The sequence below is a fragment of the Carcharodon carcharias genome, chromosome 11, assembly GCF_017639515.1.
Source record: "Carcharodon carcharias isolate sCarCar2 chromosome 11, sCarCar2.pri, whole genome shotgun sequence".
NCBI classification, from domain to species: Eukaryota; Metazoa; Chordata; class Chondrichthyes; order Lamniformes; family Lamnidae; genus Carcharodon; species Carcharodon carcharias.
Genome location: NC_054477.1, coordinates 40,649,367 through 40,666,439, shown reverse-complemented (window position 1 = coordinate 40,666,439; position 17,073 = coordinate 40,649,367). Strand labels below are relative to the sequence as shown.

General features: G+C 42.2%; 1 protein-coding gene across 2 annotated transcripts in view; it reads left to right on the top strand.

Moving 5' to 3' along the window:
• The window catches only part of nbeaa (neurobeachin a), a 1,069,212-nt gene that overhangs the window by 298,837 nt on the left and 753,302 nt on the right, over window positions 1–17,073 (top strand). For both annotated transcript variants that reach the window (XM_041199054.1, XM_041199053.1), the window contains exons 25-26: window positions 4,411–4,419; window positions 6,056–6,236. In XM_041199054.1, the coding sequence (XP_041054988.1) occupies window positions 4,411–4,419; window positions 6,056–6,236 (190 nt within the window). The remainder of the gene's footprint in view (window positions 1–4,410; window positions 4,420–6,055; window positions 6,237–17,073) is intronic.

The following is a 17,073-nucleotide window of genomic DNA, read 5'->3' as shown; positions in this document are numbered from 1 at the left end:
TGGAGCAGCACCGAAGTAATCATCAATGTACCAGAGAAAGAGTTGTGGGAGGGGGCCAGAGGAGGACTGGAACAAGGAATGTTCAGTCCCTTCCCACCTACATCCATGATTCCTCTGACACCCTACATTATATCAACAATTTCCAGTTCCCTGACCCCAACCGCCTCCTCTTCACCATGGACATCCAATCCCTCTACACCTCCATACTCCACCGGGATGGTCTGATGGCTCACTGCTTCTTCCTCGAACAGAGGGCCAAACAATCCCCATCCACCACTACTCTCCTCCGTCTGGCTGAACTTGTTCTCACGCTGAACAATTTCTCCTTTAACTCCTCTCACTTCCTCCAAATAAAAGATGTGGCTATGGGTACCCGCATGGGCCCCAGCTATGCCCGTCTCTTTATGGGGGATGTGGAACATTCCTTGTTCCAGTCCTACTCTGACCCCCTCCCTCAACTCTTTCTCCTGTACATTGAAGATTACTGCGGTGCTGCTTCATGTTCTTGTCTGGACCTGGAAAAACTTATTAATTTTGCTTCCAATTTCCACCCCTCCATCATTTTCACATGGTCCATCTCTGACACTTCCTTTCCCTTCCTTGACCTCTCTGTCTCAATTTCTGGTGATAGACTGTCCACCAATATCCATTACAAGCCTACCAACTTCCACAGCCACCTCGACTACAGCTCCTCAAACACCGCTTCCTGTAAGGTTTCCATCCCATTCTCTCAGTTCCTTCGCCTCCGTCGCATCTGTTCTGATGATGCTACATTCAGAAACAGTTCCTCTGACATGTCCTCCTCCTTCCTTAACCGAGGTCGTTGACAGGGCCCTCAACTGTGTCTGGCCCATCTCCCACACGTCCGCCCTCACACCTTGCTCTCCTTCCCAGAAATACGATAAGGTCCCCTTTGTCCTCAATTATCACCCCACCAGCCTCCGCATTCAAAGGATCATCCTCTGCCATTTCCGTCAACTCCAGCATGATGCCACCACCAAACACATCTTCCCTTCACCCCCCCTGGCAGCATTCCACAGGGATCGCTCCCTCCGGGACACCCTGGTCCACTCCTCCATCACCCCTTACACCTCAACTCCCTCCCACAGCACCTTCCCATGCAACCGCAGAAGGTGCAACACCTGCCCCTTTGCTTCCCCTCTCCTCACCATCCAAGGGCCCAAACACTCCTTTCAAGTGAAGCAGCATTTCACTTGCACTTCCCTCAACTTAGTCTTCTGCATTCATTGCTCCCAATGCGGTTTCCTCTATATTGGAGAGACCAAACGCAGACTGGGTGACCGCCTTGCAGAACACCTTCGGTCTGTCTGCAAGTATTACCCAGTCCTCCATGTTGCTTGCCATTTCAACACTCCACCCTGCTCTCATGCCCACATGTCCATCCTTGGTTTGCTGCATTGTTCCAGTGAAGCTCAATGTAAACTGGAGGAATAGCACCTCATCTTCCGTCTAGGCACTTTACAGCCTTCCGGACTGAATATTGAGTTCAACAATTTTAGATCATGAACTCTCTCCTCCATCCCCACCCCCTTTCTGATTTTCCCCCTCCTTTTTGTTTTTTCCCATAATTTATATAGATTTTTCTTTTCCTACCTATTTACATTATTTTTAAATGTATTTCCATGCATTGTTTTATCTCTACCTTTTAGCCTATTTCAATCCCTTCCCCCCACCCCACCCCCCACCAGGGCTATCCGTACCTTGCTCGTCCTGCTTTCTACCCTTAATTAGCACATTCCTTTAGATAATATCACCACCTTCAACATCTCTTTGTCCTTTTGTCTGTGACATCTTTTGGTTATCTCCACCTATCACTGGCCCTCTATCCAGCTCTTCTTGTCCCCCGCCATTAAACCAACTTATATTTCACCCTCTTTTCTATTTTTACTTAGTTCTGTTGAAACATTAACTGTGCTCCTCTCCACGGATGCTGCCAGACCTGCTGAGTTTTTCCAGGTATTTTTGTGACTAGTCGGTCGTCTTGTTGCTGTCACACACACAGCACTCTCACACTGCTCTGCAGCTGGCTTTTTAACCCATTTTTCCCTGTGCATTCCTGTAAGGGAAAAAAAACCATGTCTTGCGCGCAGAGTCTGTTTTCTTTGATCTCTGACCATTTTACACATTCTTAGATATGAATCAACAGGAGAAGGATTTTATGCCTGCTGAAACATGATCATCACTCTTTTGTCTCTGCAACCACAGGAGATTAAAGTTCAGTGTTTTGCATCTTTCCTATCTCCCTTTTAAGTGTCTCTGGTTGAAGAAGGTCATGACACCTTTTCAGTTGCGACATTCCATGTTCTCTCAGGACAGGTCTGTCAGCATAATCCACATACGAATTTTTTCAGAAAGTGGTCATTTTGCATTATCAGCCATCTTTTGCTCAGTGTTCTTGCTTGTATTTCTTTAAAAACAAACACGTATTCCTTAAAAAGTTCAATACGCCCATGAGTTATTAGTGGCTATAATCAGCTTTTCGTGACACTCCATAGAATTATCAAAACAACTGACCCTTCTTTCTGAGTAATTGAAAATGACTGACTACTATCCAGAGATGACTGAACTGTCTCCTTAATCTTCAAATTTCCTGGTCGTTCTCCTATAATGGCTTTTTTAGGACAGATCCAATCCAGTATGCAACTTATATTAGTGTGCAAACTATTAGTCTTTTCAATTTTTCCCTTCAGACCATCTATCTTACTAACCAAAACATCCCAAAAGCCCATAATCACCCTACTGAACTATTTCTCTGTGTGCATCTTGATTTTGACTGACTTAGCATTAATGTATAATGGCAGCTTCCATGGTGCCAGGAGTCTCCCTATTTCATGTTCCTATGGCCACATATTACTTGAGAATTGATAAATTGGAACCCTTTGCTTATCGATACATACCATAGCAAAGAAACTGTTAGGTTCACATGGGTTCCACCAATAACTTTTAGAAACCCAGTTGCAGTGTAAGAGTGAATACCCCTCTCTTAGTTGATTTATTTGGAAAGATTCTGATGTCTTACGACCCGGCAGACAAATTATCAGTGCCTGTTGAATGCAGCACTTCTCTGTAGATTAATTGAGATAACAGATGTCACTTGAGGCAGCTTGAAAGCAACCAGTATCAAGGATTTTCAAAGCAATAATGGGTTTTACTGCCAAAGGTAAAGCTATTCCTGTCATGGGCAAAATTTGGAGGTCTGACTGCAATGGACAGAAGACTTCCATGACTTTTGAGTTCCTGATAAAGTATATGCAATGAAAACAGAGCTCTTTGGATGTGCCCAGGTTAACTATATCTGTACACTTGCCTCTTTGTACAATAGTAGTCTGCTTAGACCGCCTCCAATACAGGCACATCTGCCTCTGCTCATACCTGTAGAATGGCTCTTCCTCATCAACTAACTCCCTTAATGCAAAAGGGATTCCCGGGTGAAGTATTCATTTGTTTGTGGAGAGAGCTATTTTCATTGAGGGCATGTTCTGGAATGATATGAGATAATGGTGGGGAAAATAGGAAAAATTAGCCATAAATTACAAAAAAAGGCAGCAAAACCAAATGACTTAATTGTCACTTGCAAAAGGGGTGTATATCTTTAAGAATCCAAGTTTGGAAGTAAGATGAAAGCACATGTGTTTTTGTTTCAAGTGATGAAAATGCATTTGATTGCAACTACTGAAAAATACGAGGGAAGAAAGTCATAGCTGAACCTGCAAACTTTTCCGACCTTTATCAAAACTTGTGTACTCCAGAAATGCACATTTCCTGAGCTACCAATACCACTCAGTTAGAAAGTTTGCATTCTCCATCAAGCTTCCTGCCCGTGGTTGGTGCACACAGTCATCACTCCATGTTGCATTGGAATGGAAAATCTTCCTTATCATTCCCGTACATTTATTTTTGATTTAAAACCCTGTGCCAGGTATTGAATTCTGATTATGTTTTATGCACAATTCCTTTTTGATCTTTGTGGTATTCCAGTAGCAAATGGTAGTGTTGAGTTTTCTGAACAATGTTGAACAAATATAAGTTGCAGAATAGAAATAATTTTATTTCCGGTCATTTTTCAGCATTTGAAATAATTTAAATTACTTTTGTCTTTTGGAAAACCATCTAACAAAATTATTAACATTGAATTTGCCATCTGATTAAAAGTTCTTTGGATAAATGTTAGTAAAGGACTGGTCCAAGCATGTTAGAAATCAGTAATTCAGTTATTAAATGCATGACCCATATCCTTTCTTTTATTACTGATATTTAGTTGCGTTTTTAAGGCTGCATTTACATAAGAAATTATCATATTAAGATTTAATTGATGTATTATTTTTCTTTCTCTTTATTAATTCTTAACCTTTTCTTTTTGTGTTATATTTTTGCATATTGAATACCCAGAGTTCTAAGGTTAGTATTTCTACTTTTTGAGTTTGATTTATTTGAAAATTATTATATTTTCTGTATAATGACTTAATGTAGGAATGGATAATGGCTCAGTTTTACTTAATGATTTTTGTAAAAAGCATTAATTGTAAGTCATTCCTATAATCTCCAAGAGCAAGTTAGTAATTTGTTACAATGGAGCACTCTGACTTTCAATACCTGAAGCTGATAATTTACTTAGAATAATGAATAGACATAATGAAAATATTGGAGACAAAAAGGGGTTCTCCTAATTGTCCACTAACTTCAGCAGGTGAGTCATGGAAACTCCTGATATCAGTGTAAATATTTTGCTGAAACTTCTGAGGAAATTCCTGCTGAAATAGCAGACAGGTGGGAGAACCTCCATGGAAATCCACTCGCAACGTGTTTGCTAGTTTAAAAATATGCACTATTTGTAAATGTTTCATATCCTGCAAAATATTGATTGTTGAGATGTTATTCACATAGATGACCAATATATTCTCTCATAACTGTTGATGCAATTTTTTTTAAAAGGTTGCAATGCCAATAGTATCTGAATATATTTAGTTATGATATGCAAAATGAAAATTCCAAGAATTGGTTAGTGCATAAATATCATTTAGGAGCTGAGAATGTTGAGTGTTGCGAGAGGCATTTAAATGAGGTGCATAAGGTAATTAGGTGTGCGCAGCCAAAAGAATGCTCTAAAGGTTAGCTCAAATGATAATTGGTGACACATCACCCAAATTAAAATTGATATTACTAAGGTGCTATCAACTTGGAAAAAAAGTGGACTGCATTGTCCTCAAATTGGGAAATGTTTAGTTGTATTAAATTTTTATAACACAGGCCTATAACTAGTTGACTTTGCAATGTTTATGAAACTAACTGACACTTAACCATTATTCTCTTAGGCTTAATGTCTGAACAACAATAAGAGCGTACACTCCCTGAATTTGAAGAACTTTACTTTGATTCTCAGAATATTTCAAACATGTTTTTTAAATTTAAATTTAACAGCTTGAACTTTCAGAAGGTATCCTGAAATTAGTTTGAGTACTTCTAATAAAGTATATATCCATAGGAAATGTTGGAAAACTACAGTGATGCAAATTGCACTTAAACATATACAGCATATATAATTTTCTAGTATCCTGCTTTAAAGCAATTTTCTGTATCACTGGCCCTTTCTGTATATGTACAGATTTCCTTATAAACTCTGTTATACCCACTTTTCCTCTCACTTGTTATTAAAAACTGCTGCTATCTCCAAAAGACCAACACAGTGGATTCCAGAGCCCCAGTGGACAGTGGGAGACTCCACAGCCCGGGCAAGTCACTCGTAAGTTAAAAAAATTATATATGCTGCATATATATTTTACCTAAGATAAAATAATTGAAGTGTTCAACTTTACTCTCATAGTTTATGATAGCATGAGAAGCTATCTATTATATTAGAACCTTATAAGATGCTGCCATCAGTTTTTTTTGGTAAATAAGCTGAAAATTCAAACTTAATCAGCTACAATATTTTTCTGAATTAATTTTCAACAGTATGTAAAAAAAAAACCAGTATAATGTTCTAAGGAAAAGGTTTGTGATAGCATTACATGTGTGCTGCCTGTTTTTTTTAAAGCCTGAGCTGGAAAACATTGAGGCGACCCAGGGCATGTCAACAGAGACAGCAGTAACATTCTTAAACAGGCTGATGGCCATGGTTGATGTCCTGGTTTTCTCGAGCTCTCTCAATTTCAGTGAGATTGAAGCAGAAAAAAACATGTCATCTGGAGGCTTAATGCGGCAGTGCCTGAGACTTGGTGAGTCTGTAGGTTTTATATTTGTAGAATCTTAAAATGATGGCAACACAGAAGGAGTCCTTTTGCAAGAACAATTTAGCTAGTCCCAGTCATCTGTCTGTAGCCCTGCAATTTTCTTTTTACTTCAGGTGCTTATTCAATTTCCTTCTAAAAGCCACAATTGAATCTACCTCCATCACCCTTTCAGGCAGTGCATTCCAGTTCGTAACCACTTGCTGCGTTTTTCCTCATGTTACCTTTAGTACTTTTGTCAGTCACTTCAAACCTGTTCCCTCTGGTTTTCAACCCTTCTTCCAATTGTAGCAGTTCCTCTCTGTTTACTCTACCTAGTCCCAAGATGATTTTGTTCACCCCTAGAAAATCTCCACTCAAACTTCCCTTCTCTAAAGAAAAAACTCCAGTTTCTCCAATCTAGCTCGGTAGGCGATGGCGTTGTGGTATTGTCACTGGACTAGTAACCCAGTAATGCTCTGGGGACCTAGGTTTGAATCCCACCATGGCAGATGGTGGAATTTGAATTCAGTAAACATCTGGAACTAAAAGTCTAATGACAACCATGAAACCATTGTTGTTGGGAAAAACCCATCTGGTTCATTAATGTCCTTCCTTTAGGGATGGAAACCTGCCATCCTTACCTGGCCTGGCCTATATGCGACTCCAGATCCACAGCTGTGTGGTTGGCTCTTAAATGCCCTCTGAAATGCCTGGATGAACGTGGCTCCAAAAGCTCGACACCATCCAGAACAAAGTAGCCCGCTTGATTGGCACCCCATCCACATCCACCCTCTCCACCACTGATACACAGTGGCAGCAGTGTGTACCATCTACAAGATGCACTGCAGCAAGACTCCTTAGGCAGTACCTTCCAAACCCACAACTGCTATCATCTAGAATGACAAGGACAGCAGACACATGGGAGCACCACCACCTGGAAGCTCCCGCCCCACCCCCCAAGCAACTCACTGCCATCCTTTCACTGTCGCTGGGTGAAAATCCTGAAACACTCTCCCTAACAGCACTGTGGGTGTACCTACACCACTGGGCTGCAACGGTTGTAGAAGACAGCTCACCACCACATTCTTGAGGATAAATGGTGATGGGCAATAAATGCTGGCCTAGCCAACGACGCCCACATCCCATGAATGAATAAAAGGTAGGTCCTTCATTCCTAAATCCATTGTTGTAAATCTTTTCTTCACCCTCTCTAAAGCTTCCTAAAATGTGGTGCCCATAATTGGACACAATTCTCTAACTGAGGCAGACTAATGTTTTATAATGGTTAGCCATGATTTTCTTGCTTTTGTACTGTGTCTCTAATTATAAAGGCCAGGATTTCATATGGTCTTTTAACTGCTTCCTGAACCTGCCCTGCCAACTTCAATAATTTGTGCACATATACCCCCAGGTCTCTCTGCTCCTTCATCGCCTTTAAAATTGTATCTTTAATTTTATGTAGCCTTTCCTCATTCTGTTACAACCTCTGTAGAGACTGTTAACTTTTAAAGGGAAATTTAAACTTCCAGTTAACAGCTGAAAGAATAGCACACCAAGATTTATTGTTTTAAAAATATTACTGTATCACATGACTCAAAAACATTATTGACTAAACACTATTTTCTTTTGTAGGCAACTTATACTTTAAACTATGGAAATACATGGTTCCTTAATACTTATTACGCATTTTGCTCTCCATGGAATTCTATTTCTTATTGGTAACAGTTCACGATTACTCCCAGCTTCCAATAGATTGCTTCTTTTTTACTTGCCCAACCTGCTGACTTTTAATCCCAGAACCATCTCTCACTGTGAGGCTTACATTGTAGATTTCTTCCTCTAACTCCAGCTAGGCAAATCTTCTAGTCTCCTTTAACTCTTCATGAACTCAGTCTTCAAACTAAGAATAAGCTCCCACCCACGTTCTGCATGGCAATTGGATAGAGTCAATATTTTCTCTGCTTAAGATACAGTCCTGGCTGATTCTATCTTTTGCTTCCTACCTCTCAAGTTGGCTGTAGACTATATAAGACAAAACTACAACACAGCCTGTCTGTGATTTCATGGACTGATAGTGAAGCTTATAACCTGAGCTCCAAATGGCTTCCTCTGCCCTTTCCAATGGAAATGGAACTATCCTTGATCCCAACTTCCTTACATCTCAGAAAGAAAGTTTACAGAACAACTGTTTTACACTTAATACCTTTAACACCGTTCTGGGATTTTGGAAGACTCAGGGTCTACTCATTGTAGACTTAGAAACTGCTGTTATTGTCCTCGAGAGTAAATTCGTTGCACCTCCTTCTCAATAAAACAATGAGTCTTCCTTGGATCTCTAACAATTAGACTACCCAGGCTTATTGTCAGGCAGACTCCAGAACAGGTCACATGACCTCTTTCATCTCCCCTACATTTAAAGCTATAGCCCTAAAATATAGTAATCTTATGAACCAAAAGATACAATCTTAACACTTAATCAGAATTGTAACAATTCATCCTATCAACATGTATCACTTTGCACTTCTTGACATAAATCTCATCTGCCATATGTCTGCCACTCTACCAGCCTGCCCATACCCTTTGATGTCTTTCACTATGCTCCTCATAGTTCAGAATGCTTCCAAGTTTTATGTCAGCTGCAAATTTTGAAGTTGTGCCCTGAGTATCCAAGTGTTACACTGAGACTACCCTGGACGAGCCTGATCCCAGGGTGGAACCCAGCTTGATAGATCCTAACTTTTATTTGCTTGTTTAGATATGTGGAAGGGGGCTACTGAACAGAGTCACGGACGTCAGCTATAATGAACTTTTAACAAAAGATTAAATATTTATTAAACAAGAAAAGATGAACTATATTACAATACTCATTCACCCACAACTATATCTTTATAAATTTGTAAGGATAATACAAGTTACAAAAGCTATCTTACACTTTAATGTTCACAGTAAGTACACAATCCATGTAAACCCATCAGACACACCACACTCTGAAACCGAGTGTCAGATGGCACCGCAACCAGATGCTATGGACCTCTTCTCAACTCCCCCCAGACACTTGTCACACTGTGAGCCAACCAGTCTCACTGAGCTCTGTCTTTCACACGACGGCTCCCAATCTCCACTCACCAAGAACTCGCCTTGGAAGCTTTTCCCAAACTGACGCTTTCTCTCAGATGCCTTCCGCAAGGGTTCACCTCCAGGATTTTGAACTCTCCTTCCGATGTTCCTCTTTCATGTGTCACCATGTGCATTCATGTGTCTCCCACGCACTCTCTCTCACTGACTCAGCTGCCAATGGTACACCGCTTCACATGCCCATAGCAAAGAGTAACAGGCCTTTAGCCAACTCTTTGGATTTTCTTACCTTTTGCAAGCTGTTCTCACTTTAAATCTTCTTTTGTCTCTTTAAATCTGAAACTTGGAGCCTTTCTCTCTGCCGCTCACTCTTAACTTCACTTAACAGGACCTTTTCCAGGTTTCTGTCCTCCCTTTGACTTGAAGCTCTTCTTGCGACTTTCCCCTGTTCCACTCCCCTGGATTTTGGGGTCTTTTCTTTAGCTTGGGACTTGCCATCAGTCACCTTTGCCCCAGTCTCTCCTGGCAACTACTTTCAAAATCAACTGAACTCAAACAGCTTCCAAAATCAAACTGCTGTTTCTAGCTTTTATATATATATCTGTGGAGGGACACCTGCCTCTCTGGACCCCTGTTGCTAGAATTCTCCTACTCTTAAACAAAAACAGAATTACCTGGAAAAACTCAGCAGGTCTGGCAGCATCGGCGGAGAAGAAAAGAGTTGACGTTTCGAGTCCTCATGACCCTTCGACAGAACTTGCGTTCGAGTCCAAGAAAGAGTTGAAATATAAGCTGGTTTAAGGTGTGTGTGTGGGGGGCGGAGAGATAGAGAGACAAAGAGGTGGGGGGGGCGGTGCGGTGTGGTTGTAGGGACAAACAAGCAGTGATAGAAGCAGATCATCAAAAGATGTCAACGACAATAGTACAATAGAACACATAGGTGTTAAAATTAAAGTTGGTGATATTATCTAAACGAATGTGCTAATTAAGAATGGATGGTAGGGCACTCAAGGTATAGCTCTAGTGGGTTTTTTTTATATAATGGAAATAGGTGGGAAAAGGAAAATCTTTATAATTTATTGGAAAAAAAAGGGAAGGGGGAAACAGAAAGGGGGTGGGGATGGGGGAGGGAGCTTACGACCTAAAGTTGTTGAATTCAATATTCAGTCCGGAAGGCTGTAAAGTCCCTAGTCAGGAGATGAGGTGTTGTTCCTCCAGTTTGCGTTGGGCTTCACTGGAACAATGCAGCAAGCCAAGGACAGACATGTGGGCAAGAGAGCAGGGTGGAGTGTTGAAATGGCAAGCGACAGGGAGGTTTGGGTCATTCTTGCGGACAGACCGCAGGTGTTCTGCAAAGCGGTCGCCCAGTTTACGTTTGGTCTCTCCAATGTAGAGGAGACCACATTGGGAGCAACGAATGCAGTAGACTAAGTTGGGGGAAATGCAAGTGAAATGCTGCTTCACTTGAAAGGAGTGTTTGGGTCCTTGGACGGTGAGGAGAGAGGAAGTGAAGGGGCAGGTGTTGCATCTTTTGCGTGGGCATGGGGTGGTGCCATAGGAGGGGGTTGAGGAGTAGGGGGTGATGGAGGAGTGGACCACGGTGTCCGGAGGAAGCGATCCCCACGGAATGCCGATAAGGGGGGTGAAGGGAAGATGTGTTTGGTGGTGGCATCATGCTGGAGTTGGCGGAAATGGCGGAGGATGATCCTTTGAATGCGGAGGCTGGTGGGGTGATAAGTGAGGACAAGGGGGACCCTATCATGTTTCTGGGAGGGAGGAGAAGGCGTGAGGGCGGATGCGCGGGAGATGGGCCGGACACGGTTGAGGGCCCTGTCAACGACTGTGGGTGGAAAACCTCGGTTAAGGAAGGAGGAGGACATGTCAGAGGAACTGTTTTTGAATGTAGCATCATCGGAACAGATGCGACGGAGGCGAAGGAACTGAGAAAATGGGATGGAGTCCTTACAAGAAGCAGGGTGTGAGGAGCTGTAGTCGAGATAGCTGTGGGAGTTGGTGGGTTTGTAATGGATATTGGTGGACAGTCTATCACCAGAGATTGAGACAGAGAGGTCAAGGAAGGGAAGGGAAGTGTCAGAGATGGACCACGTGAAAATGATGGAGGGGTGGAGATTGGAAGCAAAATTAATAAATTTTTCCAAGTCCTGACGAGAGCATGAAGCGGCACCGAAGTAATCATCGATGTACCGGAGAAAGAGTTGTGGAAGGGGGCCGGAGTAGGACTGCAACAAGGAATGTTCCACATACCCCATAAAGAGACAGGCATAGCTGGGGCCCATGTGGGTACCCATAGCCACACCTTTTATTTGGAGGAAGTGAGAGGAGTTGAAGGAGAAATTGTTCAGCGTGAGAACAAGTTCAGCCAGACGGAGGAGAGTAGTGGTGGATGGGGATTGTTCGGGCCTCTGTTCGAGGAAGAAGCTAAGGGCCCTCAGATCATCCTGGTGGGGGATGGAGGTGTAGAGGGATTGGACGTCCATGGTGAAGAGTAAGCGGTTGGGGCCAGGGAACTGGAAATTGTTGATTTGACGTAAGGTGTCAGAGGAATCACGGATGTAGGTGGGAAGGGACTGGACAAGGAGAGAGAGAAGGGAGTCAAGATAACGAGAAATTAGTTCTGTGGGGCAGGAGTAAGCTGAGACGATCGGTCTACCGGGGCAGTTCTGTTTGTGGATTTTGGGTAGGAGATAGAAGCGGGCCGTCCGAGGTTGGGCGACTATCAGGTTGGAAGCTGTGGAGGGAGATCCCCAGAGGAGATGAGGTCACTGACAGCCCTGGAAACAATGGCTTGATGTTCAGTGGTGGGGTCATGGTCCAGGGAGAGGTAGGAGGAAGTGTCTGCGAGTTGACGCTCAGCCTCCGCGAGGTAGAGGTCAGTGCGCCAGACAACAACAGCACCACCCTTGTCAGCGGGTTTGATGACAATGTCAGGGTTGGACCTGAGAGAATGGAGTGCAGTAAGTTCAGAGAGAGACAGGTTAGAGTGGGTGAGAGGAGCAGAGAAATTGAGACGACTAATGTCGCGCCGACAGTTCTCAATGAAAAGATCGAGAGAAGGTAAGAATCCAGAGGGAGGGGTCCAGGTGGAGGGAGAATATTGTTTTCCTTATCTGCAACAGTTCCAAACCTCATTAGAAATGCTACCTTTGTAAAGTAAAACTCAGTTTGACCTTTCTTAACACATGGATTTTTTTTTAATTCATGGGATTTATTGCGTTTATTGCCCATCCCTAATTGCCCTTGTTCAGAGGGCATTTAAGAGTCAACTACATTGCTGTGGAGTCACATGCAGTCCAAGCCAGGTAAGGATGGCAGATTTCTTTCCCTAAAGGACATTAGTGAACCAGATAGGTTTTTACAGCAATCGACAATAGTTTCATGGTCATCATTAGACTTTCAATTCCAGATTTAATCTGCCATAGTGGAATCGAACCCGGGCCCCAGAGTATTACCCTGGTTCTCTGGATTACTAGTCCAGCGACCATGCCACTATGCTGCTCCTAACAGAAATACAAATCAAACTTAAACTTAAAAGCTAAAACTCATTACTAACTCCTACAAATACCAATATAACTTACTTAAACTATCTCTCTTTCCTAACACCAACTTCCAGTTAAAAGAAAAACGGTGATCCTAGCATCAACCCCTGGGGAACACCATAATGTGGCTTCCTCCAGTCTGAATAACAATTTTTCACCACAACTCTTTGTTTCTTTTCTCTTAGCCAATTTCAGATCCATGCTGTCATTGCCCCTTCTATTCCATAGGTTCAAAGTTTGCTGAAACTTTATCAAAAATCTTTTGGAAGTCCATATACACCACACCTACCACATTATCAACCCTCTCTGTTACCTCATTGAAAAAGCACAATGTTATGATCTTAAGGGAGACTATTAGCTTTTGAAAAGAAATTTGAACTCCCAGTTATTAACTGAAAGTATTATATTACAAGATGTTTTAAACAAAACATTTTTACTGCATAAGAGTTTAAAAAAAGCAAGTACTACTAATTTAACCAATATATTTTGTAAACAGTTTGATTTTAAATCCCAAAATCTCAACAGAGCACTTCCTGTTCTGTTTAAATTCCACCCAAGAGTTCCATATATGTTACAGGATCTTGAGGGTCTCCTGGGACCAAACCAAGATGTGCCATAGCTCTCAGGAATTCACTTGAATTCTCCTCAGTGTTCTTGCTATTCTTCAAGACATGAGATTTCTTGGGGTCTTCTGCTAGCATTTGACCAGATGACTCTCCAACTCTCTTTAAGCACCTCACAATTGTAGATACTTCAGCATGGGCTTCACTCCCTCCTTGCTTTGTGATCTATAGCGCCTGGCAGCTTTCTTTCTCTGCCTATTTCCAAGTTGTTCCAGCTCCTGGTGTAAAACTAACTGTGCCTGTGAGAAAAGCACACAGAAAAAACCCAAAAGAAAAGACTGCCTCCTTGCAGTCCATTCCCATGGCAACCTGACACACCTGTGGTGGCCCAATTAGAGATCCAAACTAATTATCTTTCATTCCAAGACTTGCCCTGTGTTCTGAAAAGTATATGGATACTTTAAGACTTTGACTTATTTGCCAGTTGCTTTCCAACCTTTCCTTGATCTGGGGAAATTACATGAATAATTTATAGTTCTAAAGGGGACAGCTCCAATATTACCAGACTTACTGGTTTCATTCCGAAGTTATGAGAGTGCCACCCATTGTTTATTATTTTCACACCTCTAACTCACCCCCTTGAGGATGGATCATCCTTTGAATTGCAGTCACTCTAGGATATGGCTTGTAATCAAGAATCTATCTAGCTAAGCCTTAAAAATATTTAAAGATTTTTCTTCCACTGCCTTTTGAGGGCACTCAGCCCTCAACTCTGCCTTAAATGGATGAGCCCTTATTTTTAAACAGTGGTCCCTTAGTACTAGATTCTCCCACAGGAAGAACCATCCTCTCCACATTGACCCTGTGAAGGACCCTCAAGAACTTGTATCTTTCAATCAAGTCGCTTCCTTCTCTTCCGAACTCCTCATGAGGCAATCCACCCACTCCAGGTATTAGTTTAGTAAATCTTCTCTGAACTGCTTCTAATGCATTTACATCCTTCCTTAAATTAGGAGACCAATAATATACGCAGTACCCCGGATGTGGTCTCACCAATGCCCTGCATTACCGAAACATAACCTCACTACTTTTGTATTCAATTCCCCTCACAATAAATGATAACATTCTATTGGCTTTCCTAATTACTTGCTGTACCTGCATACTAGCCTTTTGCGATTCATGCTCTCCGACCCCTAGAACCCTCTGCATCTCAGAGCTCTGCAATCTCTCACTATTTAGATAATATGCTTCTTTTTATTTTACCTGCCAAAATGGACAATATCACACTTCCCCACGTCACATTTCATTTGCCAGGCCTTTGCCCTCTCACTTAACTGATCTGTATCCTTTTGTAACCTCCTTGTGTCCTCTTCATATCTTGCTATCCTACATTTCTTTGTGTCATCAGCAAATTTAGCAACAATGCTTTCAATGCCTTCATTTATATAAACTGTAAGAAGTTGAGGCCTCACCACTGACCCCTGTGGTACACCACTCGTTACATCTTGCCAACCAGAAAAAGACCCATTCATGCCAACCCTCTGTTTCCTATCTAACTAATTTTCTATCCATGCCAATATATTACCTCCTACGCCATGAGCTTTTATTTTTCATAATAACCTTTGGTGTGGCACCTTAACAAATGACTTCTGGAAATCTAAGTACATACATCCACCAGTTCCCCTTTATCCACAGCACATGTGACTTCTTCAAAAAACTCCAATAAATTGGTTAAACGTGATTTCTGTCTCTCAAATCCATGTTGACTCTGCCTGATTATCTTGAATTTTTTCAAGTGCCCTGCAATAGCATCTTTAATAATAGTTTCTAACATTTTCCCAATGACAGATGTTGAGCTAACTGGCCTGTAGCTTCCTGCTTTCTGTCTCCCTTTTTGAATAAAGGAGAAACGTTTGCTATTTTCCAATCCAATGGAACCTTCCCCGAATCTAGGGAATTTTGGAAAATTAAAATCAACGCATCAACTATTGCATTATTCACTCCTTTTAAGACCTTAGGATGAAGTCTAGCAGGACCCAGGGATTTGTCAGCCTGCACCTCCAACAATTTTCTCAAAACCACTTCCCTGGTGGTTGTAATTTTCCTGAGCTCCTTCCTCCCTTCCATTTCGTGATTTACAGCTATTTCTGGGATATTACACGTAACCTCTATAGTAAAGATGGATGCACAATACTGGTTCAATTCATCTGCCACCACCACATTTTCAATTACTAATTCCCCAAACTGGCTTTCTGTAGGACCAATGCTCAGTTTGTTAACTCTTTTGTATTTAAATATCTGTAGAAGACCTTGCTATCTGTCTTTGCATTTCTAGCTAGCTTTCCCTCATACTCTTTTACTCATTCTTTGCTGTTTTTACATTCTATCCAATATTCTGACCTGCCACCCATCTTTTGCGCAGTTATACGCTTTTTCTTTAATTTTGATACTAACTCAAATTTTTTAGTTAACTATGGATGGTGGATCTTTCCCTTGGAATTTTTCTTTCCCACTGGAATGTATCTATTCTGTGCATTCTGAAATATCCCCTTAAATGTCTGCCGCTGCATCTCCGACCTATCCCTTAACCTCATTTGCCAGTTCACTTTAGCTAGCTGTGTTTTCATGCCCTCATAATTGCCCTCAAAATACTAGTTTTGGGCCCACTCTTCTCTCCCTCAAACTGAATGTTATTTTTAATCATTTTACGATCACTGCTACCTAGGGGTGCTTTCACTATGAAGTCATTAATTAATCCTATCTCATTGCACAATACTAGGCCTAGTATATCGTACTCTCTGGTTGGTGCCAGAAGCTCAACATCATTCAGGTCAAAGCAACCTGCTTGATTGGCACTCCATCCACCATCTTAAGCATTCACTCTTTCCACCACTGTTACACCATGGCTGCAGTGTGTACAATCGACAGGATGCACTACATCAATTTGCAAGATTTCTTCAACTGCACTTTCCAAGCTCTCAACCTCTGCTACCTAGAAGACCAAAGGCAGCAGATGCAGGGAATACCTTCTCCTTAGGCAGCCCCTTGGGATCGAGGATGACTTGCTTCCATGCTGATTCGACTTGTTCTGAAATGGCTGATAAGTCCAATATGCGAACTGTGACTCTGTAACATGCAGGGCAGGTGGTGCTTGCAGGGTTGGGTAGATGAATTGTTTGGAGGTTTGTGTGCTCACTCTGACACCTCGACTTTGCCTCTGTACATTACCAACAAAGTCTCTCAATTGTGTTTGTGCCTTCCCAAATGAGCCTTTCCCGTTTTGGCTGGTCACAAATCAGGGTCGTCTTTAAGTCAGCGGCTATGTTTTACCTCTTCAGGGATGCTTTTGATGTCATCCTGAAAGCATTTCTGCTGCCCTCCCTGAAGGTTTCCACCATGAGTGAGTTCCTGAGTAGAGCAGTTGTTTGGGAGTCTGGTGTCAGCCATGTGAATGACATGCCCCACCCAGTGGCGCTGGTTTTGAGTGATTAGTGCCTTGCTGCTGGACAAGTTGCCTTGAGAAAGCATGGTGCAGTTGGGCCACTTTTCTTGCTGCCGGATGTGGAAGATCTTGTGCAGGCACCGCTGGTGGTACTTCTCCAGTGGTTTGAGGTGCCTGCTGTAGCTCAAACAAGTTTCCAGAGCAGA